General features: G+C 38.8%; 1 protein-coding gene across 8 annotated transcripts in view; it reads right to left on the reverse strand.

The window, feature by feature from the left end:
* RBMS3 (RNA binding motif, single stranded interacting protein 3) overlaps positions 1-24,995 on the reverse strand; it is an 844,595-nt gene that overhangs the window by 53,554 nt on the left and 766,046 nt on the right. For 6 of the 8 annotated variants that reach the window (XM_006890636.1, XM_006890630.1, XM_006890637.1 and 3 more), the window contains 2 exons: positions 10,290-10,400; positions 1,938-1,985 (listed from right to left, as the gene is read on the reverse strand). In XM_006890636.1, coding sequence (XP_006890698.1) covers positions 1,938-1,985; positions 10,290-10,400 — 159 coding nt within the window. The remainder of the gene's footprint in view (positions 1-1,937; positions 1,986-10,289; positions 10,401-24,995) is intronic. The other 2 variants (XM_006890633.1, XM_006890634.1) reach the window with 1 other exon arrangement.

A 24,995-nucleotide genomic window follows, 5' to 3' on the forward strand; every position in this document is an offset into this window, starting at 1 on the left:
ATAGAAAGTAGATGCTGCATACATCACACAAAGTTTGCTTCCAAAGAGTCTCGTTCTTAATGAAACAGTCATACCAAGATAGGAGAGGTAAAATGTAAGTGATAATCTAATTAATGAGTATTTCTAGAGATATCCAACAAAGATAATTTGACAGCAGAAAGTTAATTCATTGCCTCTTGATGGGTACATCTTAATTGAAGTTTATGATGAATGCTTATATATTAGCATAACTAAGCCAGTCCACAAGACATAAGAAAAGGACAATCCTTTGGATCTCGGGTCAGAAAACAGAGTAGCCAACTAGAAGATGTTCTGGACACAAAAACCACAGTCTAGGACTGTGCACTGCAGGAAGTGGGACTACGCTGCCAGGGCTGTTCCCACAGTTATTTGGGCAGAAAATTGCTGTCTAGATTGACCACATGGGACCCCTTAACTCAAGCAACAGCGAGGTCCCGGGCACCTTGAAGGAGGTGAGAAGCCATTTCCAGAAGGGACCAACAGGCTCTTTCTTGGTCATTCATTACTTTGGGAGGGAAAGTGCCATCTAGCTTGGCCATGTGGGACCCCTTAACTCAAGCATCAGGGAGGTCCTGGGCACCTCAACAGAGGCGAGAAGCCACTTCCAGAAGGGAACAACAGGCTCCCTCCTTGGTCATTCAGGTACATTGGAGGAAAAATTGCTGTCAGGCCCTTGGCCTTGCAGGCTTCTGGCCAAGAAGAGAGCATAAATATATAGGTGCTTCCCAAAACATTGCTGTACCCTGGGTAATTTCGTAGTTATAACAGGCTAATATCTACTAAGAAAAGATTCCTATACTGTCAAGAAAGCAGCAATCCTTATCAGCCATCATGAAAAAACGAAACAACCCTTCTCCTAAAAAAAGCAGACCCAGTGAATACCCCAGTTAGAGAGAACCAAGAAGAAATAAGTTGAAAACCACAGTCCACTCGTCAGTGTCACCCCTCACACTGCCTCTGTCATCTACTTATCCTCTTGAAGTCTTACTCCATTTCTCTAATGTCCTTCTTGGTTTGGACCACATGCCTATATCATCTGACCATTAAAGAATCCAAGAATTTCATTTTCTTTATTTTGTTGAGATGCACAAAAGCATTACACATATTTTATTCCTTTTCCACTTTGCATAAAACCAAAGATTAAATATGAAAGTAAAAGAAAATCTGTGCAATTCAAAATATAAACACATCTTTTCAAATATATATGTGTGCGCACACACACACATATACTTAATTAGAACCTGCAACACCAGATTTTATGACCAAGATTAAACATTGTTAATGAAAATCCTGAAGATACTAAAATATTTTCAAATCGACTTTTTTTATTATTAAGTGGAATATCAGCAGTTTACTTTTACTAATAAAATTTTTAGAACCAATTTGAAGTTTTGATTCATTCAACAATTATATTGAGCACCTACTATGTGTCAGACACTATGCTATAGGCTGAGTAAGCAAAATGAGATGATTTTTCTGATTTCAGAAAATTCTCGTCTCTAAAGCAGTGCTTCTCAAGCTCTTTTTATTTCTGTGCCTTCTTTTGACAAACATACATTTCTTTCTTCCAATTTTAGAAATTCTGATGATACTTTCTATTTTTTTATATGACTGAAACACAGACCCTATCTTTTGAATGTCCTAGACAAAACAGTCATTTCAGTCTCAGCTTTTACTTTTAATTCAAGTACGGCATATTGACTTTCCAGATATGTAACTGGATTGCAATATTAAATACACCTTTGGGATAAAACATACACCCCTCATATCCCTCATACTATCACCCAAACAGAATTTCAAATTGCATGCAACAACCCCTTGAGAATCACTGCTTTAAAGAGTTTGCGAGGAAACCAGGCACCCTCCATTTTTCTTTCCCCTCCAATCAAGTCTTAAAGGAATTAGAATTTTCCTACCTGACACAACAGCTGGTGGAGTATCATAATCCTGTCTTGGGACTGAATCTTTGAATGAAAAGAGCATGAAAAAGAATGCAATGAAGTACAAAAGAAAATAAAATAGTATCTTAGCTCTGCAAAGGGCCAACTCTGTCACGTGGGAGCCTAACCCCTCTGCCTTCAGCTGAAGCTCGAGAGTCCCTGGCTTAGGGCTGATGTCAAGGCTCCAGTTATTGCAATGAGGGTACATGTTTTTAGGACCAGGGTGACCGGCGAGGCCAGTACGGTCTATTCTAGCACATTGTCATCTTCCTCAGGTGGCCATTATGTTGGGTCCACCTCTGGTGAAACATTGTGATATTTTCCACCTTCTCTGGCTGACGAAGGAACTCTATCAGGCAGCCTCATCTGGTGGGTGCCCAGAATACAACTGGAAACAGGGTTATGGAGGGAAAGGAAGGAACTAAAATTTTTAATGGAAAATCAGTAAATTCTCATACTCTAATGAGGCTGAAATACTCTAAAGTTCAGATTTCCTTACTACTCACTGGGCCCCACACTGAACTCAGTAAGTAGAAAATGGGTACTCTTGACACAAGGCCAAGGAATGCGTTATTAGTTGGAAGTGAGGCAGCATAGAGAATAGTCTTTTCAGGAAATAACCATTGTCTTCTCCCCAAATGTCCTTGAGGCTGTGGAAAGAGGACCAGGTATACTGTTCACCTGCAAATAGATTGCCAACAAGTGGCCAAGTAGCTGCTCTTCTGTGTCTCTTATTACTCCGTTCACAGGATCTTTATTCCATTTTAAAACCTAAAAACTTGGACTTAATTTTTCTACCCATTTGATAGCTTTCAGACTATCACAAATTTCTCAGTTTCATCTCCTCACAGAAAGACAATGGCATTCTGTCTCTTGAGAGGAACTGATAAGGAGAAGACAGATTAGGGCTTGAACAGTGTAAGACTCTTTGATCAACAAAAGCAAACACTAATCAAAATATTCAAAAGCAAACAAGTGAAAGACAAATTATTTTATATCTCACAGTGCATGTGTGAAAGAATGACTTGTTAATAATCCCAGGTTTCTAGAAGAAGTGAAAGAATTTTTAAGAGTTGCCAATAGTTTTCTTAAAAGTGGTAGTAATTCCTAGTAACCTTTAAAAAAAACTGCAATCACACCTCATTAGTCTAAACCAATACTCCATAAAGTGAAGTTTTAATGTTTAGATGATACTTTGTGATTTTCAAAGATGATGCTTTTAATAATATTTTAAAGATCTAAAACCTAATCAGGTTCATTATTGAGTACATGGAGAGAGTTTAATGATTAAAACACTAATTACTTCTAATTGCTCACCTAGAAATAACCTTTGTATTTCTCTATGGAATTATCCTTATAGATCTTTTTTTCCATGGTTGATATCATACTCCACCAAGACAAAATTACATCATGCTCTTTCTTGATTCGGGTTTATACATAATCCATTTCCTAATTAATGTAAACTTATAATTTAATGCTGCATTATATATTCTGGATTACGGGTGGATTAGAGTTTATTTAATCATTCTTATTATGTATAATAACAAATACTGCTTGGCATATTTTAAGGTGTAGCAGCTTTTCTGCTATTTTACAATGTTTCCATAGACTATCTTCTCTACACCATGACTTTGGTTAATCAGAATTAATGAAAGGACTTGTCTGAGTACTTTCCCACCCAAGTGACTTTTCTACAAGGTTAGACCATTGTCACCGTATCATCAGGATACGATATGCCCAATTTCCTACACCTCTGTCAACACTGTACTTGTGTTTGAGAACTTTTCCTCATGCAGTGGAAGATACATGCCTTTGATTAGATTACTATTTTTTTCCTTTTGTTCTTTGGCACAGATTTGTTCTTTCCTCAGATACACTGGCATGTTCTTTGGCACTGTGTCTATTGGACTCTATATTTTGTTAAACAGATTTTGTGCTCAGAGTTCATGTTTTTGAAACAGCAATAGCTTAAAGTTTATACCAGTCTCGTATTAAGAGCTGAAACTTCCTTACTTCTCATTTATAAGATTACTCTGAAAGTTTCTTTTTGTGCATTTTACAATGAGATAGTTTATATTTTATAATACTCTAATACATTTTTAAAATGTACTCCCTTTTTATTCTTTATTATTCTGATATTCTGTAGCTGGGTTTTATTTTGATCTTATGAAACATCAATGTTAGTACCTGTTTTTAATAACTTAAAAGTCTGAAAAGGCAAAAAAGTGAAACTAACATTCAACACAACCTGTTGCTTTGCAGCTAGTCTTCACATTGGCAGCTCGCCTACCAACAGAGAGGATGAGGCATCAGGCTTCTTACCCAGGGGCTCCCCTTTGCACGTGAGCATCAAGAGGCCATGGCTTTGGACTGTGTCTGTGGACATTGTATGTTACTAATATTTCAGGACTTATGTGTTATTTTTTATGATTTGGTAGTTTTTTGGGGGGCTGGATTTGCTCAGAATTTGTTTCCATGAAAAACAATGGTAACTGCTTTCTGGTTTTATTTCTTTTGCTTGGAGAAGAGTATTGAATGTATCATGGACTGCTAAGAAAACAGACAGATTTATCCTGGAGAGGGTTAAATCGGGCTGCTCCTTGGAGGCAAGGATTCTGAGGCTCCGTCTAACATACTTTGGACATGTTGTAAGGAGTGACTGGTCCTTGGAGAGGGACATCATGCTTGGGAGGGTGGAGGGCAGGCTCAGGAGGGGAAGGCCCTCTATGAGGTGGACTGATTCAGTGACTGGGGTAATCGGGAGGTGTGTCAGAGACAGTGCGATTGGCACTGGACAGGGCAGAGTTCAGGGCTGTTGTACACAGGGTTGCTATGAGTCGCAAGCAACTCAATGGCACACAACAACATTACAAAAACTTTCCCAGTGATGCCATACTTGTGGACAATGGAGGAAATTTGTATTTGACTTTTTAAAATGAGTCAATAATTTCCTAAAAAATCCTTTAATGGAGACATATTCATTACTTCTTAACTTACTGCTTCCAGAATCATAAGTCTATTTAACCTGCTGTGCCATCTTTTTGAAAATTATTTTCTGTCTTAATGAGTCTATAAAATAAGAAGAAAGGCAACCTCTAAGCAAAATGAATAATTCAGGAGTTCCACCTGATACCATGAGAACTGTATTACAGTGAACGGATATGGTGAACAGAAAAACACTGTCCATGTGGTGAACACATGGAGTAGAACTGAGAGGTCATCTTTGAATGTGGCCTTGCTACGTCATAGCAGCGCAATGATGCCACAAGAGAACACACGTTTGTGTGCAAAAGTGCAGATAGAATCCTGCACAAGAAAAAGTTTCCATTCCTTTCACCAGATGCTGGTGCACTGTAAGCTTCTCATGGTCACCAGCTGAACAAATATCAAAATGAGAGGAAACCTCTAAGACAAGACTGATGTGCAATTTGAAGGTTCTCAAGATGCAGTAAAACCCCAGTATTCACTGGTTTAGATAAATATAAAATGATAAGAAATTATGAGTAACATGGTGCTGGGTCCACTGAGTGAATCCTGGTGACAAATAAACATACCAAAAAAGATAAAAAGAAAAGCAGAAGAGCTAAGACGTTCTTCAAAGTCAACTGAGCCCTGAAATAAAACAATGATATCGCTTCTGTAAAAGTAATTCCATTTTAGGGCTTCAGCTTCTGTCCAGCTTAAAAATAGATGGAAAACTGTAGAGGTTAAACTACATAGCATTCATTTTAACATATGAAGTTACATGTGAATAAAAATAGGTGTTTCTCTGAAGATGGAAAAGAGGTTTTACTTTTTTAGTTTGAGCTCTTAAAAAGCAAAGTGGGACATGGTCTAAGGCCTAAATCTTCCCTTTAAAAAATGGAAGGTTCTAAAGTAGTTCTAATTCTCATCAATCCTCCACGCTGCCTACTGCAGATCCTTCATGGCGTCCTCCTCTGCTCTGTCACTGGAGCCCATCTGTTCCCGGAGTTCTAGTTCTTATCTTAATCTTGCCTTGTCACTGTTTGCACTTCCCTCTGCAGAGTTTCAGTGAATTCAAACATCTGAAAGCCTCTGAAAAATTTCAGGTCAGAGAAAAACGTTCAGGCAGATAATTTTATATTGATTGGCTGTGGCCACACCATGAATGGTGACGGAGGCAATTGAGAGTGGAAATAGCGGGACCAGTTAAGAGATTCTCACCATTGACCAAATGATAAATGATCTCATTTCAGGGCAAAGGCCATAGAGAGACAGAGAAAAAGGTGACAGTGTCAAATGCCTATAAGCCAGAATTGCTGGGACTTGAACAAAGTGATACATGGTGTTGAAGGAACAGGAAAGAGAAGAGAGAGTCTTTGGTTGGGGAACTTGAGTAAATGATTAGCACACAATGAAATATGGAGAGGGACATTTTAGGGGAAGAAGGTCAATAGGGAACAAGCTCAGGAAGTATCATGGAATTAGTTCTGGTGCTATTGGCTGAAATATCTGAGGAAAGTTTACACGGGGATACTTAGCAGCAGGCTGGATAAATGAGTCTATAATTCTAATATGAGGTAGTGGGGAGGACTCAAATGTAAGAATCATCAGTGGAAAAGATGAGAATTATAGCCATGAAAGTTAATGAGTTTGCTTAGTGGAATCATGCTGAATGAGAAGGAAGTTAAGTAGTAGAGAGTCAGTTTGTACGGAGGGATTAAGGCAAAGAAAAACAAGGACCTTGTGATGTTAGGAAGAAGGGACAGTTGGTAGAGAACCAGAAAATCTTTGGGCAGGGACCACAAACTTGGGGTGCTAGGCTTAAAATGGACTCAATATTTAAATTTAGGAAACTTCGTGTTACATGTTGACAAGTTCGAAGACATGGACATTGTGAGTCTCTATGCTTACACGGCAATAAGTGGCTGAAAGTCCGCTGAGGACGCGCCCCAAGGGCCCCATCTCTCCCCACTGTTCATCTAAAACCTAGGCAGGGAAGTCATTAGTACAGTATTTTAAAACTTCTGAATTACAATCTCTCATATCATCTATATAGTATGAGTATTTCAAAAGCTCAGTGAAGTGAATACAGAAGAAATTTGGGATTGTATTTCCAAGAGTTTGCTTTTGAATTTATTTTTTTCCCCCTTGACATCAATCAACTTTATTGACTAATATTAACCTGTTTGGCCTCTACATATGTTTGGATTTGCAATGATGAAATAAATGGTATATTAGGGGCAAAAGAAGTAGAGGTTTTAGGGAAATAAGTGGGTCAAATGAAGCATAATAAGCCAGTGAGTTGTGCTGTGGATCTGAGAGGGGGCTTCACCCCATGTGGCAAACTGGACAAGAATCCTACCAGTTCAAAGGTAATGGAGTAAGGATTGCTCATTGGACAAGCATCTGTTGGCGACAATACATGGTAGAGTTTCGGGCTATTACACAGGTATCATTCAACACTCCCAACACCCTTGGGATGAAAATATTATTTCCCCCACTGTGTAAAAGAGGAAATTAAAGTTTGGAAAGCTGAAGTCATCAGCTTAATCATGCACAGATAATAAGGGGCAGAGTCAGGCTTGGAATTGGAGCAGAATTTCAGAGCCCACCACTCATCCATGATCCCATGCTGCTTTCCCAACAATGACTACAGTAGTTTGGAAAGATGCAATAAGGTGGAAACATTATTATTCAAATAAATAAACAAACAATTTCAATTGCGTAATAACTACTTCACATGCCCATCAAAAATTCAGGTAAATGAATCTATGATGGCATATCCCAGACAAGAGTAATGGCTTAATGGAAAAACACAGAACACCGTGCACAGTACTCTGGACCTAAGACACTCAATGATAGTTTGTTGAATGAATCAACACCGTTAATACTGTTCTTGCTCTGTTCCTCAGAACCTTATTAAATTTTAAACCCTTGCAAAGTAGCATGCCACTCAGAGCTAATAATGTATCTTAGCATTATTTATTACCTGTGTGAAGTGGGAGATTAATAATAACAAATTAGAGATGTGGTATTAAAAGAAGGCTATGTGCTTCAAACTTTTACCCTCTAAAAAAGGGCGTGGGTATGTTTTATTATGGAATTATTTGCCTCTTACCAGCTTGCTAAAAATCAAATCTTGTCTAATTGTGTTGAGAATGTTCAAGCAGACAACAATAATATGGGTTAATGAATCAGTCACTATTGTCATTATAGCATTATTCTTGGTCTCTCACACAGTCTTCAGTTGCCTAAGAGTTTAAGTTATATCCTTAGTTAATACAACTCTCTTTTTTTTTTTCTTCTGAATTTCCTAACTTGAACTTTATCAGCTTATCTGGGTGGTGTTTTTTGATTCAGAAGTCGGATTCACATAACATTCCTTTTTCTGTGTTGCACTGTAAGAACACCTTTTCTCACAATCAAGGCTTGTTGTACTTTATACAGTAAGATTGTGTTGCTTAAGTTTTTCAGAATTTATGATCTTTTAAAGAGGCGGAAGTGAGTGCAAATCTGAGAAACTTCAGGTTTCCTAACATTCCTGCCTGGACCTGCTTTGTTAGTAAGCACAAAACAATTGTAAAATCATTTATACACATGACTAAAAGCTGTAAAAATAGACTAAGTTTCAACTTCTAGGTTCCTGATGAAAATAAGCTACACTATGGTACAGATTTAAATTGGTCTGACACATGACCTTTGAAAGCCTAGGTTGACGTTTAAGAAAGAAATTGTTCTACGTTAAGTTTGGGGGCAGCTAACTTATAATCAGTTGTTTTTTGTAGGTTCAGCAATTAAAGCCATAGACAAAAGAACTTCACTTCTGTTCATAAATTCCTTTATTGAGACAATGTGATAATTTTCATTAGGTTTATGGACTCTTGTCCTTATTTAGAACAGATTAGGGAGATATGATTAAAGTTATACACGTGTTCAGGTCTTTCGTTCATAGGGTCGTTATGAGGCGTCTGTAGCTTGACGGCACTTAACAACACAACAGCAAGGGAGATACGAGTGGGTATATTAACAAATTCATATCCTCCAAAACCTATACATCCATATGTATGTAGGTGGTAAGTAAGGCACTGCTATGAGGTGAAATTCCGAATACCCCACAGTGAAGATTTATGGAGATGATGTCAGGATAATTCTGAAGAGCAACTTCAGACCCAGAGGGAGTAGCTATAATATCTACAGACTTAACAATATAGAAACACATATGCCAAGGTGCCTTCACATAGAATTGCATTACCACAAGGAGAGAGACGGGGAAATTAAGCCCAATGATACTCTTTTTCCAAGGATGGATTAGAACAGTAATTCAGAATTCTAACTCCTGATTCAGGCTCCTTTCTAATTTTAAGCTTCTACAATCAGAAGAAAAGACACTTTTCATCTCTCTATAGCTTTATGACTGACAAGATTATCTGCACTTAGATGAGGGGAAAAAATTTGAATTGTGACTGGTGCTTACAGGAGAAGTTCCTTCTAATACTTTAACGTGTGAGAAATTTTTAATATTCTGGGTTTTCTTAGGCATTTGTCCTCTTAAGCATTTGAAGTATACTTTTTGAATAAATATTGTTTTAATTTTTTAAAACCGAAGTGATTTGCTTATGGCTTCGAGTGCCTTCTTGATATAAAATCAAGACTGCAATAGGATATTTCAACATAATTTTGCTCCCTCTAGAGAAATATGATTAGTCAAAACTAGCCCAATGATAAGGGAAGATTAAACACATTAGTGTCCCTTCTTTCTTTTTTACATCATCTATGCACACCTATCCAAAGGAAAAGTAACAGAATTTGAATACCTTAGGTTCTGAATTTTTTTAAATTGATTTAAATACTGAGTGTGAATAAAAACTTCTGTCCATCCATCACAGTCAAGGCTGATCTTTTCCTTGTGCATAAAATAGGAGTCATATATTAATTGAAGTTGTGAGCAGCTGGGAATAGCAAGCCAGGTTCAAGTGCATTAAGTCACAGGGTCAAGATTTGCACATGCACATAATAAAGGCACTTTCTCCAAAGCACAGAGTCTTCTAGTGCCTTGTGTCAAAGGAACAAGGTGTACAGGAGATTTAAATGCAACCCAGCAGATGCCTCTGCCTTGCCAGGGTGGGTAAATGTGCCCTAAAGTTAAACACACATGCAGAATGCAATATATTCTTATAGGAACCTGGAATGTGTGTTAGTCAAAGGCTGAAAGGGACAGAGCAAGTTTCAACAATAAAGGTTGGTAAAACAACAACAACAGAACACAAACAAAAAAGTATTCTCAATAAAAAAAGAAAGAAAGCACCCTCCCCCCCCCAAAAAAAATAAAACCAACCCAAAAGAAAGCAAAACTCCTCCACTCACCGTTCCCGTTGTACCCAATGAAAGGTGGTTCATCTGCTGTGTCAGGGGACCCATCATGTTGGCCGGCTGCATTGACATGGGATGGTCCATGGTCGGTGTGATCACAGCACCCTACAAAGCACACAGAAGATTTGTCTGAAAACACGCCCCATGAGCAAGGAAATGCTTTCAAAAAACTTAAGCTCAGTAACCTGTGTTAACATCAAATGTGTTTACTTTTGCTTGAAGAATCTAAATTCAGCCTCGTGTCATGTTTCCTTCTGTCACTGTCATTTTGTAAATAAATGCCTAAATACTTGGCAACTTCCTCTTCTGTAAGCTGGTTTATCTGTGATGCATCCTATAGTGTATATCAAATGCATGCCAAGATAATCAGATATTGCCTTTCCTAGATTCTTCTAAATGCATGCAAACTCCCTTGACTAAAAAAATATGAAGATTAACATGACTTCTTTAGTGTTTCTCAATGTTCAGTAAGACTCCCAGTTTAAGTCATTTGGCAGAGATTACAGACGGGGAGCCCTGGTGGCAGGCAGTTAAAGCACTTGGTTACCAATAGGCTGGTAATTCAAATGTTCCTGCATGCCTCTCTCCGGGAAAGACATGGCAGTCAAGTCTCCATGCCATTCTCATTGCCATGAAGAAGGACTGACTGACTCTGCAGTGGCTTTTTAGAGGCTGTAAGTCACATGGAAGAAGGATGACCATCTTTCTCCCATCCTGCCTTTGTGTTGGCAGCACAACTTCTTACCTTCTAGGCGAGGAGAGCTCCCTACCACCCACCTGTTAAGCTGGTAAATATTACAGCTTTGGAAATATTGAGGGGCATTTCTGCTCTGTTCCATATTGTCACTCTGAGTCACAGTCAACGGGACAGCCAGGGGTAGCATGCTACTTGATAAACAGGCTAGTGTGTACCTCTGAGGAATGACGCTGGACCAGCTGAGTTCCTTGACTGTCTTTGAAGATGTATAAAAATCTAATACAAAATCATCTAAAATTACAGTTACTACTTTTCATGCTTTCTCCTATTCTTTTGACCTATTTCCTTTCTATCTTGCCTTTGATGAAAGACAATGGGATACTGACATCTGTTAAATGCTAATCAAATGCAACACTATTAATTTTTTTAAAGTAATTAAAGCCAAGCTTTCAATCAGCTATTATGAAAGGCTTATTTTAGGATCATCTTTCCTGATTTATGGTAACTGTTGGCAGTATAAGCAATTGTACATCTTTCTAGAACCACACTTCATACATAGTGTCACATGAAGAGCCAAGCACCACCCAGGCCTCTTCTTCCGCTCTCCTTCCCTCGCCTGATTCCTCCCTTCAGGCCCTGCCCTGGAGAATGAAATGAATTTTCAACAAGCAAACGTAGGGAGCGAAGTGTGGGTGGAAAATCAAGGTCCTAAAGGAATCTATGATTAGCTATTAAATGAACAGGAGGTTCATGGCAAAGTGGACTGTGAGAAGAGGGACGGGGCAGAAAGAAAACGTGCAACAAGGAATGAATAAAAATGTTTAAAAAATTTAAAAAAGCATACAATTCAAACTTTGATTTTAAAGATGATAATTAAGGCTGATTATAATAATAAGCCATTTGAATCCTCAGAACAAAGAAAATGACTATTTCTCGAATAATTTGTCCCTCCCTAAGCATTGTTTTCTCATTGACTTCTTTTACAGTCAAACAAACATTTTTCAGCAGGAAAACTAGGGCAGATGCGTGGAGGCCGGAATGCTCTATGCATCCAGGCTCAGGGCCCACGAGCAAGTGTTCTCTAGAATGCTTTTGTTTTTGATGTTAATTTTTTATTTTGAATGGTTTCTTTTTTATTTAAATGAAAGATTGCAAATCATATTGTTTTTTTGCATTATCATTCATAGACATTTGGTTTTATAACAATGCCATTGATTATTGTTGTTTTGTACAGTCAGAACTGACCCACAGCTGACCCTCCAGCCGGTGTTCAGAGGCAGTTAATCGTCCGAGAGGAGAATGCCCATGAATTCAGGATTGTTGCACAGTTTCTTGCCACTGGGGCACTGATTAATACCATTAATATAATTAATTAATTAGAATGTGTAATCAACCTTTTAGGGAGTTCTGGTGGCTCAGTGATAAGAACTGCACTGCATACACAAAGGTACACAGTTCAAATCCACCAGCTTCTCCATGGGAGAAGGATAAGAGATCTCCTCCCACGTGATTCACTGCCTCTGAGCATCCTCTGGAGGGTCAGGTATGGGTCGGTTTTGACTCAATGGTACCCAGCAACAACAATCAACCCGTAGTGTATATTTCTTTGCTCTTTAACCAACTTAATCTAGCTATCAAGTTTTACTCCCCTCCACTTCCCTCTTAGCCCTTTAATACAGATTCTTTATATAAGCTTTATCTGGGGTAAGGGGGATACGTGTGTCAGAGATAATAGGATTGGCAAGGGATAGCGCAGGATTTAGGGCTGTTGTACATAGGATCGCTATGAGTCGCAGGCAGCTCATCAGCACATAACAACAACAACAGTAGTCTTACACAATAATTGTCTTTCATGATTCACTTATGTCATTTAGTATAATTTGTTCTGTATTCAGGATAATAAATGTTTCAAGAGCGGTTGGTGGATTTGAACCATGTTCACGGCTCATCTTAAACAATTTTCATAATGCTTTATGCAAAACTATCAACTTTTTTCTCAACTTTCTTATAATAACTAGGTTTATGAATGAAAAAACATGCTTTGCTTACAAATCTAATGTTTTCTGTCTCTTTAGTAGTGTTTAGAATTTTTAGAACAAATATCATGTGGGATGTATTGTATCTACAACAACTGTGAAACAGAGTTAGGAAAATTGTGTACATTTACAAGAAAACTGGTAAGCATTAATTATTTTCCAATAGTAGCACGGACTTCATCATACGAATAGCCACACATTTCCATTCAACTTTAGAAATGGCTCTACAAATAGAACAGCCTCCAATCCTGGTCATCGCATCTTTTTCTTAAGGGTTATTTCAAAATATATCACATCATCTGCACTAGACCTTGGGAGGGATTTCTAGGTATCTTCACATGGCTCCAATGTTTCACCTTTTTGTGCTTGTTAATATTTCCATGATCTGAGGGGCGAGGGTTGAGGTGGCATGAAGGGATAGAAAGGCCAAGTGTCACAGTTACAAGGATTGAAAATGGTTGGAAAGGTCTCGCATCTTTCTACTTACTTATGCTTAGCTACCTTGACACATGTCCACGTGACTTGGAGGGAGCAGTGTGATATTTTCTAAAAGAGGTAGCTGTAACTTCAACAGTGAAAACATTGTGGTTTGATCACTCTCACATGTTCGATGTATGGGCAGATGATACACAACCAAGCGAAACTAAAGTCAAACCTCTCTTACTATTTTACTGTCAAATCCCTTTCATTTCTTTATCATTATTCTGTTTGCATTGACAAGATTGTACCATGCAAGATGGCAAGAGTTGTTCTTACATGCCTTTGATGATATAATAAACAGTAATGATATAAATAGATGCTAAAGATGTCTTTGTGATTTATTACTATATATAAGCATGCTAATTAATCAGCTAAATTAAAAACAGCTAACCTACACTTTGAATTTAAACTGTTCTATAAGGCAGACATATCTTGGAGAAAATGCAGCCAGCATGCTCATCGGAGGCAAAGATGATAAAACTTTGACTCGTTCCCTTTGTGTATGTTGCTAAGAGAGACTATTCCTTGCAGAGAGACATCCTTCTTGGGGGTGGAGAGAGCAAAAGAGAGGAAAACACTTAACCAGGTGTACTGACACAGAGACTCAGCAAAGGCCTTGAGTGTGGCAGAGACGGTGAAGATGGGTGGGACAGGATTGGACAGATTCAGATCTGTTGTTCATAGGGTTTGCTATGAGTCATAGACAACTTGACAGCACTTAACAAAAACTAAAGACAGAAATCCCATTTTGTTCATTGTGTACAGTATCTGCACATAGGGTTGTTGTAATAAAATTTCAAAAATACTTGTCAGAAAAAAATTATTTATGAACAAAACCCTAAATAAGAAAAGTACTTGGAAATCCTGTTTTGAGATTACAAATCAAGATGGAAGGTAGTTCTTGTGGCCTGGTAGTAAGAAGCTTCAAAGTCATGTATTTGGAATTCACCAGCCACACCATGGGAGAAGGATGGGCAATCTCCTCTCATGCCACCTCCTGCCTCTGAAAACCTGCACGAGGCTCAGCTCTGAGTCCATTCGGCCTTGAAGGCAAACAACAACGATCAAAGATGGAGGCAGTACAACTTCTGAGAAAGTTATTCTTTTAAGAAAAGAAGATTTTATAATTTTTCCCCTTTCCATTTTATTTTTACTTTTTTCTACTAATTTGCAAATTTGAATACAAATTTGAACAATTTCTTTCAATTTATTCTAAGATGATGGTTGTTCAACTTGTGTATATATGCGTTAACTTGTATCTCCAGAGTTAATACTCTACCTTAAAAGTTGAAAAGGTTCTAAAGACCAAATAAAAGTAATTATGAAAATGAACAAACAGATCCAGTACTTATTTTAAGCCTAAGCATTTTACTATTAAAAGTAAATACTAAAAAATATTATTAAAAAATAAATAAGTTTTAAAAAATTACATTTTCCTTTTAAATATCTCTAGGAAGGCTTGTTGGTTTTGGGGTGGGTTATTTTTTACCCCTTTTTTACAAACAGATCCATGGGATTGTGTAATTGAGGACCAACTTTGTTCAAGTTCACAGAGAGAAAATACATAAAACAGGTGAAAATTTATCTTCTTTGAAACATTTATAAAATGTGTTCATTAAAATTATTTCATTAAAAAAGAAAAAAAAAGTTGAGAAGGGAGATTCGCTTGATGTAAATAGTTTCACAAATACTATCATAGATTTGCAAATCTGTAGAACTTAGGAAAACAATTTTGTTCGTGTGCACATATTATCAGTGATTCCTGACAGAATTGTTCTGTGATACCCAGAGGGGATACGTGGAAATACCTGGAGGCATTTGTAAGGATCACAGCGGAGCCAGCAAAGCACTGGACCAGGGTTGCCACAAACAATGGGAAATTCCCAGAAGAGACAGTATCACAAGGAAAATTCGGCCCCAAGTATCATTAGTGCTAGAGTTAAAATCCAAAGCACAGACAGATATATTTGTCAGCTTCCTTTGTATAAAACAAGAAAGCATTTGAGGCGATAGTAATTAGAAAGGGAATACAGCACTCAGTCAAACTAGCAGTCATTTTTAGACTCTTAGCTGAGATTATATTACTGATATAAGTCAGTTATTAACGTTTATTGGCAGCTAAATCAATTTCCCAAATCCTGTAATTGAGCAAAGAATTAAAAAAGCAAGACAATTATGGATTTCCAATGGCTTTATGATTATTTTCAAATTAAATTTATTTTGCCATTTGTCTTATAGGTTTAGTTATTTACAGGTGGGTTGCTCTTTCTTGTGCTTTGACAGGATTATTCTCAGTTGCTAAAATATTTTTTTTTCTAACACTGGTCTGTCCACTTGCTGGACAGAGGTAACTCGTGGTTGCTGTGATGCTGAACACTGTGACACTGATGTTTCAAATGCGAGAATGGTTACTCATGGTGGACAGTGTTTGCCGGAGCTCCCTAATTAAAACAAGCTTGGAAGCAGTAGTGGCATCTACTTCTGAAACAGCTTGCCTCTGAAAACTCTATGAACCTGGAGAAACAACGAAAGTTACACAAGTGACAGGGTCACTATGTTTCACCTACAACTTGATGGCACTTAGCAAAAACAACAACTAGAGAGCTCAGTTGGCCTAGTGGACAGAAAGTGATGCTACCAAGCTAAAGGTAGGTGACTTTAATCCATGGTCCTCAGGCCTGGTTCTAATTGCTTTTGGTCAAAAACTCTTCTAAGTGGTATAGCACTGATCTGTCCATCTGCTATACAGAGATAACTCATGGTTGCTGTGATGCTGAACACTGTGACACTGAGGTGTCAAATGCGATAATGGTCACCATGGTGGACAGTGATTGGTGGAGCTCTCCGATTGAAACGAGCTTGGAAGCAGGAGTGGCATCCACTTCTGAAATAGCTTGCCTAGGGAAATTCTCTGAACTTGGAGAAATGAGGAAAAGTTAGTACAAGTGTACGGGTCTTCCATTCATACGGTTGCTATGCGTCATTTATGACTCAACAGTAGACAGTACTCAATGACAAAAACAGCATAATTGTCTACAGGTTATGAGATGGGCATGTGATGTTTAGAAGCAGATACTTTCCATAGCTGTATGGATAAATTTAGATGAAATTTGTCCCTTGCTTGCCAGCAAGAGAACATCTATTAGCTAGGAAATGATACTGTTTTAATCTATGTGTACATCAAATATGCTTAATTTCAGTGGTTTTTTTTTATTCTATTACTATTGCAAAGTGCTATTGAATCAGACCAACCCATAACTGACCCTCCAACAACTTTTCAGAAGCTGTTAATCACACTGGAGGAGATTGCCTATCTTTTTTTGTTCAGAGGAGCTGGTGGATTTGAACTACTTACCTTTGGGTTGGCAGAACAAATTTTAACACATAGGCCAGCAGAGCTCCCTATATGTACTACACAAAGATATTAAAGGCATATTATTTTTAACCGTGGAGTTTTCTTTGAAAGAATCCTAATCACATAATATATCTATTCAGCTGTGAATAATGACTTCAATTGTTGGTTAAGTACCTATTTACACAATCGTGTCATTTTGAATGAGACAATAAAGCAAATATCTCACATTGAAGTGTTTCTTGCCAAAGTAGGTCCACAGATCACTAGAATTACTAACAAGGCCTTTTTAAAAAAATATCATTTTAGAACCTTATGACCAAAACTTAAAAAAAAAATTAACAGTGACTTTTGATATTATCACTAAATTTCCTTAGAATCCTAAAAAAGAAAGTGGTTTTTAAATATGCTACTTTGTTGAAGAGAAGTTGAAAATTTGAAGAGATTGAACTCATTGGTCAAACATTTCTGTTGAGTGAATGTCAACTGAGGTGAGAGACAGGTTTCTTTAATAATTGGATTTGTATACCTGGTTATAAAAAAAGATCCTATCAAAATGAGGCAAAGATTTTCATTTTGCAGGAGGATATAATTTTGCCTTTTATATTTCTATTTCAAAAGATCATAGTTGGGGAGCCCACAGAAATAGAAATTGGGCATAGAAGGATTATAGGCCCTCTTCAGTGAGCATTGTCATGTTTTGTTTTTTTTTTGTTTTAAATAGCTTTCACAAAAAATAAACTCATATTCATCAGCCTCCTATTCCAATTACATACGCAGTAACAGTTAACAACCTCAGGATCTACCGTCCACAAGCACGCACACCACGAAGACCTGTACAGGGCTGCATAGACAAGATGGAACCAGACCGTTTGTCTGGAAAAGGGAAGGTTCTGCTTCCAGCACTTCAGCTCAATTCGTGGGTTCTTTGTGGGACGTGCCTTTCCTACACAGATGGATCATGCAGTTCATAAATCAGCTTAAATGGATTTGTAAAACAAAGATCACGTATCATGACTCGGCTTCTTACCAAATCAATCAACTAATCACAATGTATTTCAGTTCTTTCCATACTTTTAAATACACAAATGAAACCCTCAATACCTACTTATCAAATGTATTATATATTAAAAAATTATATTAGTCATATGAATGACTCATTTTCTTAATACAGTTAGACCGTGTATGTTTATCTCTATCTTTCTGTGTGTGTCAATCCATCTATCCATCCATCCGTCCATCCATCCTTCCCTTTAAAGTTGAATACAGCTAAGTTTTCTTCCCAGAAATAAAAAAGAAACTATGCTAAATTCTCTTCTCTATAAATGTCTAGTCTAGATTACACTCCTGCACCAGAGTTAGCCTCCTAAAAAATGTTATTTCTAAGGGAACACATGTCACATGTTTTAGAACCCTGTTAAGCTAATGGCAGTTGAAAAGAAATTGTCTTAGAAAGCTGCAACAATAAACAGGACAATTCAGTGATGAGATCAAAGTGTTTTCCACTTGTTCTCGCTCTTTCTGGATGGAAGTCACCCAGAGAGGCTGAGCAGCAGGTCCGCCCCCGAGTTTGTGCCTTTCCACTCTAGTCCTGCCTGACCCTGCCCGACGAAGGCGCCTGCGAGTGCTGCTAGGATCGCCTCTTCGGCAGAGTGAACACAATCTTCCAAAGTGGCTGCCAATTTCTCCTTCAGCCTAATTCCACTCGCCCAGCCACACCAGCCTCTTCTCTCAGCACAATGAACTACTTAGTCTCGCCCTCACTTGTCTCCGTGAACAGAGATGGTTATACACAACAGATGCTTGTCAGATGTTCATCAGAGGGAACATCTCCCCTGACTAGCCAGGCAGTGGGTCACTTGCTCCTCTCTTCTCTCTCACCACCTACCTTCACCATGATCCTACCTTGGCTCCTGGATTCTAAGTCCACTTGTATCACCTATAACGCTTTATATTTCTAATGTTCCTAAAACCTAAAACAGTTCCTACCACGGAGTAAACAGATGTCCACTAAATGGTGACTAAATAACAATTTCTGTATCTCTGACACCTACACGCACTACACTTTGTGGGAAAATTTAACATCAGCGTTTAGGATGTGATTGCCATTCTATGTGAGTATTGTGAATAGCCTATTCAACGCTGCACCTTTTCCTGAATGTACCACCAGCCACATGCGCTGCTTTGAATGCGGAGTGTATGAGTCCTTTCCCACGCCACAAGAGGCTTTAATAGTCATGCCTTAGATTCTTGTCAAACTCTGCCATGCAGTCAGAGAAGCGAGGCCATATTCACCCGTACAACCAGCATTTTATATACCTCCAAGTAGATTTGCAATGCACAGAAAATTTAAAATGTGTGTCAGAAGCAATATTCCAGGCCAGTATTCTTCTAAATGATAAGGAAAACTGGTTCCCTTAGCAGATGCCTGAATATTTATGGCCCCATCTTTTGTCTGGTAAAATGTTTTTCTCACTTTAACTAGCACTCGGGTCTGTGAACCATCATAAAGCTTCACATTAAAAGCTCTTTACCTGCAAATAAGCCAAAAGACCCCACTGTAGATCATTTTAGAAGCCTTGCAGGATCCCACAGGCAAGAAGGGTCTGAAGAAACATTTCACAAGACACACTGGTTACCGCAGGGAAAGTTGTCCATTCTTTTACTTACAGCCATTGTTCAGGGTGCAAATTGCCTAAATATATCACAAGACACCTCAATTCTGGCTATTACTGGCAAAGTAGCTGTTCCTTGTCCTGTAAATTGTGACAAAATGCACTTGGCTTTGTGGTCCCTCAGAGGACATTTCTGGGCTATTTGTTTTTCCCTTTGAGGAATTTGTGTGTTTAGTACTAGTAACTTGCCATAGGATAGTGGTGTGAAGTCATAACCCTACTTTAGAATGAATCCCGCCTTTTAAAATCCACTTTCTATTAATGTAATTGTTACTCACACGTCTCAAACTCAGCATATATTCATGAAAGGTTCTATAATAGAACACTGTAAGTCTTAGAGGAACAGCCATCTCCTAATGTCACAGCTTATATATTATCCTCAATCTATACTCTGAGAAGTCCAGATAGCACACATAAAGTTGTCCAAGAGTTGAGATGAAAGCCAGCTTTATGCTTCCATACGTCAATGTCCTAATTGTTGTAAGATTTGTGCCAGGCACTTGGCTGTATTTTTGCTTCCATTTCAGTTCTATAGACACTTCTCCTAAATTAGAAAACAATTATCATTAATTTTACCTCTTCTCAGTTAATCAGAAGTTACAGTGCCATGGCAGAAGGAGAAGGGATGAAGATTGTTAACAATTTCCACTTGCTTGGTTCCACAATCAACACTCTTGGCACCAACAGTCAGGAAATCAAAAGACGCATTGCAATGGGAAAATCTGTCAAGAACCTCTCCAGACTTCTAAAGAGCAACAGCACCAGTCTAGAGACTAAGGTGCGCCTGATCCAGAGGATTGTCTTCACACTTGATAAACATCAGAGAGCTAGACAATGACTAAAGATGACAGAAGAATTGATGTCATTGAGTTGTGGTGCTGGAGAAGAACATTAAATATTCCAGGGACTGACAAGAGATAAACAGGTTTGTTCTAGACAGAGTAAAATCAAGTTGCTCTTTGAGAGGGAAGAATTTTGATCCTCCATCAAATATACTTTGACATATTGACATATTTGACATACATACTTTGGACATATTGCCGGAAGGAACTAGTCCTTGGAGAAGCACATCATGTTTGGAAGAGTCGAGGGTCAGTGCAAGTGGGGAAGACCCTGGAGGAGATAGATAGATACAGTAACTGGGATAAGGGGGTAACGGGAGTGATGTGTTGGAGACAGTGAGTTTGGCTCAGGATAAAGCAGGATGCAGAGCTATTGTGCCCAGGATCTCTGTAAGCTGCAGGAGATTGAATGGCCGTAACAACATCAAGCTCATTCTGCTCTAAGGGAACATCTCATGCATTAGAGGAGAACTCTGTTTCACAGGGTTGCCATGGGCCACATTTTGGGAAAAGATTACTAGGTCTAGAAACCACTTTGCAATTTATGACCTGTTGATTATCACTTAATCTTTTAACAAGAGTCAAGGATTTGAAAGGGACTAAGGGGCACCTTGTCCTCACACCCACGATGTGGGTTCAGGATTGCAGTGTAACACAGCTTGCTGGAGATTCAGACTCTACTTAACCCATTGTGTTGTCATCTGCATCTCATTAAGATTCCCAGGTGAGTCCCAAGCATGTTAGAGTCTGAGAAAAACTCTTCTAGATTTCTGTTTGTGGTGTTTTTTTTTTTTAAATGTCTTCCATGACTTTGAATGAATCTTGTATTACAATGCTTTTTAAAATTTTTATATTTTTTTTATTTGTTCAAACACAAATTGGAACAAATTCTTTCAGTTTCCCTCACCCACCCACCCCACCATCAAATTGTACAACCCAATGATTAATCCCCTTTTCCCCCTGCACATCCACATCCCTCTGCTTCCAGCCTCTCCCACCCCTCCTGGATCCTTATACTCATTCCACAATAATGGTCTTATTCAATATTTACCCTTGTGGGATTGGGTTCACTCAGCAGAATGCTCTCCAGTCCCTCCCAAGTTAGGTAATAATTTACAAAGTTACTGCTCCTGCATGCTGCATAGTATTCCATTGTGTGAATGTAGCATAATTTCTCAATCCGTTCGTTTGTGGTTGGACATTTGGGCTGTTCCCATGTTCTTGAGATGGTGAATATTGCTGCTATGAACATCGGTGTACAAATCTCTATTTGTGCCTCAGTTCTCATATTCGCACGGTATATTCCAAGTAGTGAAATAGCTGGGTTACATGGAATTTCTATTTTCAGCTATTTGAGGAAGCTCCAGACTGCCTTCCTTCCAGAATGGTTGTAATCATTTTACAATCTTACCAACAATATTACATTGTTTTTAAAGAGATTTTTAGTTTTCACTTTAACATTGTTAAGTTTTCATCTTTTCTTTGAGGGTAAGGCAGCTTCAACTATTCCGTTTGGAGCATAATTGCATGCCCTTGATGGAGTCACAAACACGAGTTAATACGTAGTTCACTTCCTCAGCAGTTTCTACCTTTTCCAATTCAATTTCTTCATAGAATCTATGGCATATTTTTGTGGCAACTCTAAAAATAAATGCCCATCTTTTCCAAACAACATCTTCTGCTTCACCAATAAGTTAGAAGTATCTCTTGGAGTCAAAGGGAGGCCCTGGTGCTACAGAGGGTAAACACCAGCAACCAAGCAAAAGAAGAGGTTCAAACATCCCAAGTTCTCCAAGAGAGGAAGCATGGCCATCGGCTTGGGTAGATTTACAGCTACAGAAACACCACGGGGTAGTTCTATGCTGTCCTACATGGGCACCAGGAGTCAGAATCAACTTGATGGCAAGGAGTTGGATTTTAGTCAGCAATGATGTCAGTCTAGAGACTAAAGTGTGCCTAATCCAGGTCACTTGCTATGTGTCAAAGAGCTGGACAATGCCTAAAGATGACAGAAGATGACTCACTGCCTTTGAGATGTGGTGCTAGAGAAGAGTCTTGCACATATCATGGACTGCCAAGAAAATAAACAAGTCTATCTTGGAGAGTGTGAAACCAAGTTTCTCCTTGGAGGCTAGGATCTTGAAGCTCCATCTCACATACTTTGGGCACACAGCCAGGAGGAACCAGTCCTTGGAGAAGGACATCATGCTTGGAAGGATGGAGATACAGAACTGGAAAGGAAGCCCCTGGATGAGATGGACTGATAGAGCGACTGAGGCGATTGGGGTTGGTAAGTCAGAATTAATGAGACTGGTTCAGGACAGGGCAGGCTTCAGAGCTGCTGTACACAGGGTTGCTATGGGTCATAGGTGACTCGATGGCACATAAGAACAAACATAACACCTTGTGAATCCTATAACACAAATATCTCCAAATCTATTCTTATTTTTTTCTCCACTGCTACTGGCCAAGTTCAGAACTTCAGATCTCCTATAAAACTTCAAATCTCAATAAAACAACTTCCTGTAATGTCCACCAAGTGCAGGTGGCATAATCCACGGGTCGGCTGTACCATGTGACAGTGCTAACCAGAAGGGTCCTAGGGAGAAAGGTGGGCAGTCTCCTCTCATTAACATCTACAACCTCGGAAACCTGATGGGCAGTCAGCGTGAATCCGTACCCACTGGAAGGCAGTGAGTTTGAGTTTTGAGTATCATACTAATTTACTCTGTATTATTACCTCTCACCATGGGAACTCTGCCTCTTCGATAAAGAATTGGAAAAACCCAGAACAAACCAACAAATTCTACATTTTACAGATCCTTGCTTTTGGGTGTATCTAAGTAACATGTGACAATCAGAAGCAGTGGAAAGCATTTCTATCTGGAAGACAGTTTAGAATAGGAGCTGAGTAGAACACGTTGACATCCGTCATGCTGGGCCAAAACTAGAAGAAGTAGCAGAAGTAGGATGATTTCCTGGTTTGCAGTTGGGGAATGGAGGGTGAGGACCATGTTTCTCATGGCCAAGCAGTGTGATCTAACACTGGATTGTCTGATAATATCGACTGACCCATTCACAAGCGCATTGCTGTTAAGTTGGTATGAATTCATAGCTGACCCTCCAGATGGTTTTTGACGCTGTAAATTCCACTGGAAGAAACTTTCCATCTTCCTCATGAAAACCTCATGGTGGATTTGAACCTCTAAAGAAAGGCAGTCATTGGGTTAGGAGTGCATCTCCCTCTGGATTAGGCTATGAAAGTTCCCTTGTTTGCTCTCAGATTAAGCTATTATAAAAATTACCCTTTCAAAGACAGCTCCATTTATAAAACAGATGCTACTGTTGACGTTTTAAATATCTTTTAAGAGGAGGTGAGAGAGAAAGCAAGCAAACATCATCCTATCAAAAAAATAGTTTACCAAGATATTCTGAGAGTTCTGTACTGTTCTTGAAGGGAAACAAAGATGAACAAATAACTAGTATTCAGATTACCTGGTGTTTACCAGCCTCACTTTGTTTGTTTACCATCTTTAGATTACCTTTCAAAACTTCCATTAAAAAGGATGCAGGCTTTCAAATACGTGAAAGTAAACTTTTGGCAAAAATCCATTTTCTGAATTCTCAAGCACTCTGCTGCTGTGTTATTCAAGGGAAAAATATTCTGAACCAGTTATTCGCTTACCTTCTCCTCCTCTCCCTCCCCCCCCTAACACCCAGGAAAGTAAGGTGTGCAGGAAATGAATGCTCCGTAAGTAAGGTCAGGCGGTTTGACTAGCACCCCAGGCTCTCAGTACATACTTTTACTTTACTTCATGCAAAAGTAAGTGAGCCTGAGGCCATCTGCCAACAATGACATTCTTCATTTCCTTTACAGAGAGAGAGCCCTGACTCGTCATTAAAAGGCTATCTTCAAGAGCACTGTATTTTGCTTATTCCATCGTGACAGCTGTTTTCTATCATCCACCTCAACACGTTGGTTCATCTGTAAAGTACGCCTACTCTTTGCAGCCAGCTGTGGAAACAGCTCCAGTGTCATCTGTGGACACTCTCATTCCATTCTCCTGACCTCACTGAAGACCACTTCCAAGGGCAGGAAACATAAACTGTCCTGATCACTTCCTTCATAGCATTTCCAGGGCCAGAGATAGGTTCACTTTAGACAAGAGGTTGATGCAAATGATGCAACACGAGTTAGCGAAATTCATTTGGAACATTGAATTGCCACTGAACTAGCCAATTAGGAAAATCTCTAGATGAAAGCAAAGCAAGGCAAGAGCATCTGCGGAGCTGGTCCAGCTGAAAACATCTGGCTGACCCTCTGCCACTTCATTTACGGAGGGGACACATCACTTAGTCATTCCTTTCCTTCCAGTTGTACTAAGCTCACACACACACACACACACACAAATATTTCTACCACCCACACATCCAATTCTTAGAAATAATACGAAGATACTAAAAGACATTTCTTAAACTGATAGACAATGAACTTGAATTCCTCTGTGCCCCGTCATGATTATTTTGTTGTTGTTAAGTGTTGTTGAGTCGTAGATGACTCATTGCAACCCTATGAATGAAAGACCTGAAAACTTGGATAACTTTCATCCTTTCTCCA

This window comes from Elephantulus edwardii, unplaced genomic scaffold (genome assembly GCF_000299155.1).
Source record: "Elephantulus edwardii isolate Elephantulus edwardi_28Jun2011 unplaced genomic scaffold, EleEdw1.0 scaffold00091, whole genome shotgun sequence".
Classification (NCBI taxonomy): domain Eukaryota; kingdom Metazoa; phylum Chordata; class Mammalia; order Macroscelidea; family Macroscelididae; genus Elephantulus; species Elephantulus edwardii.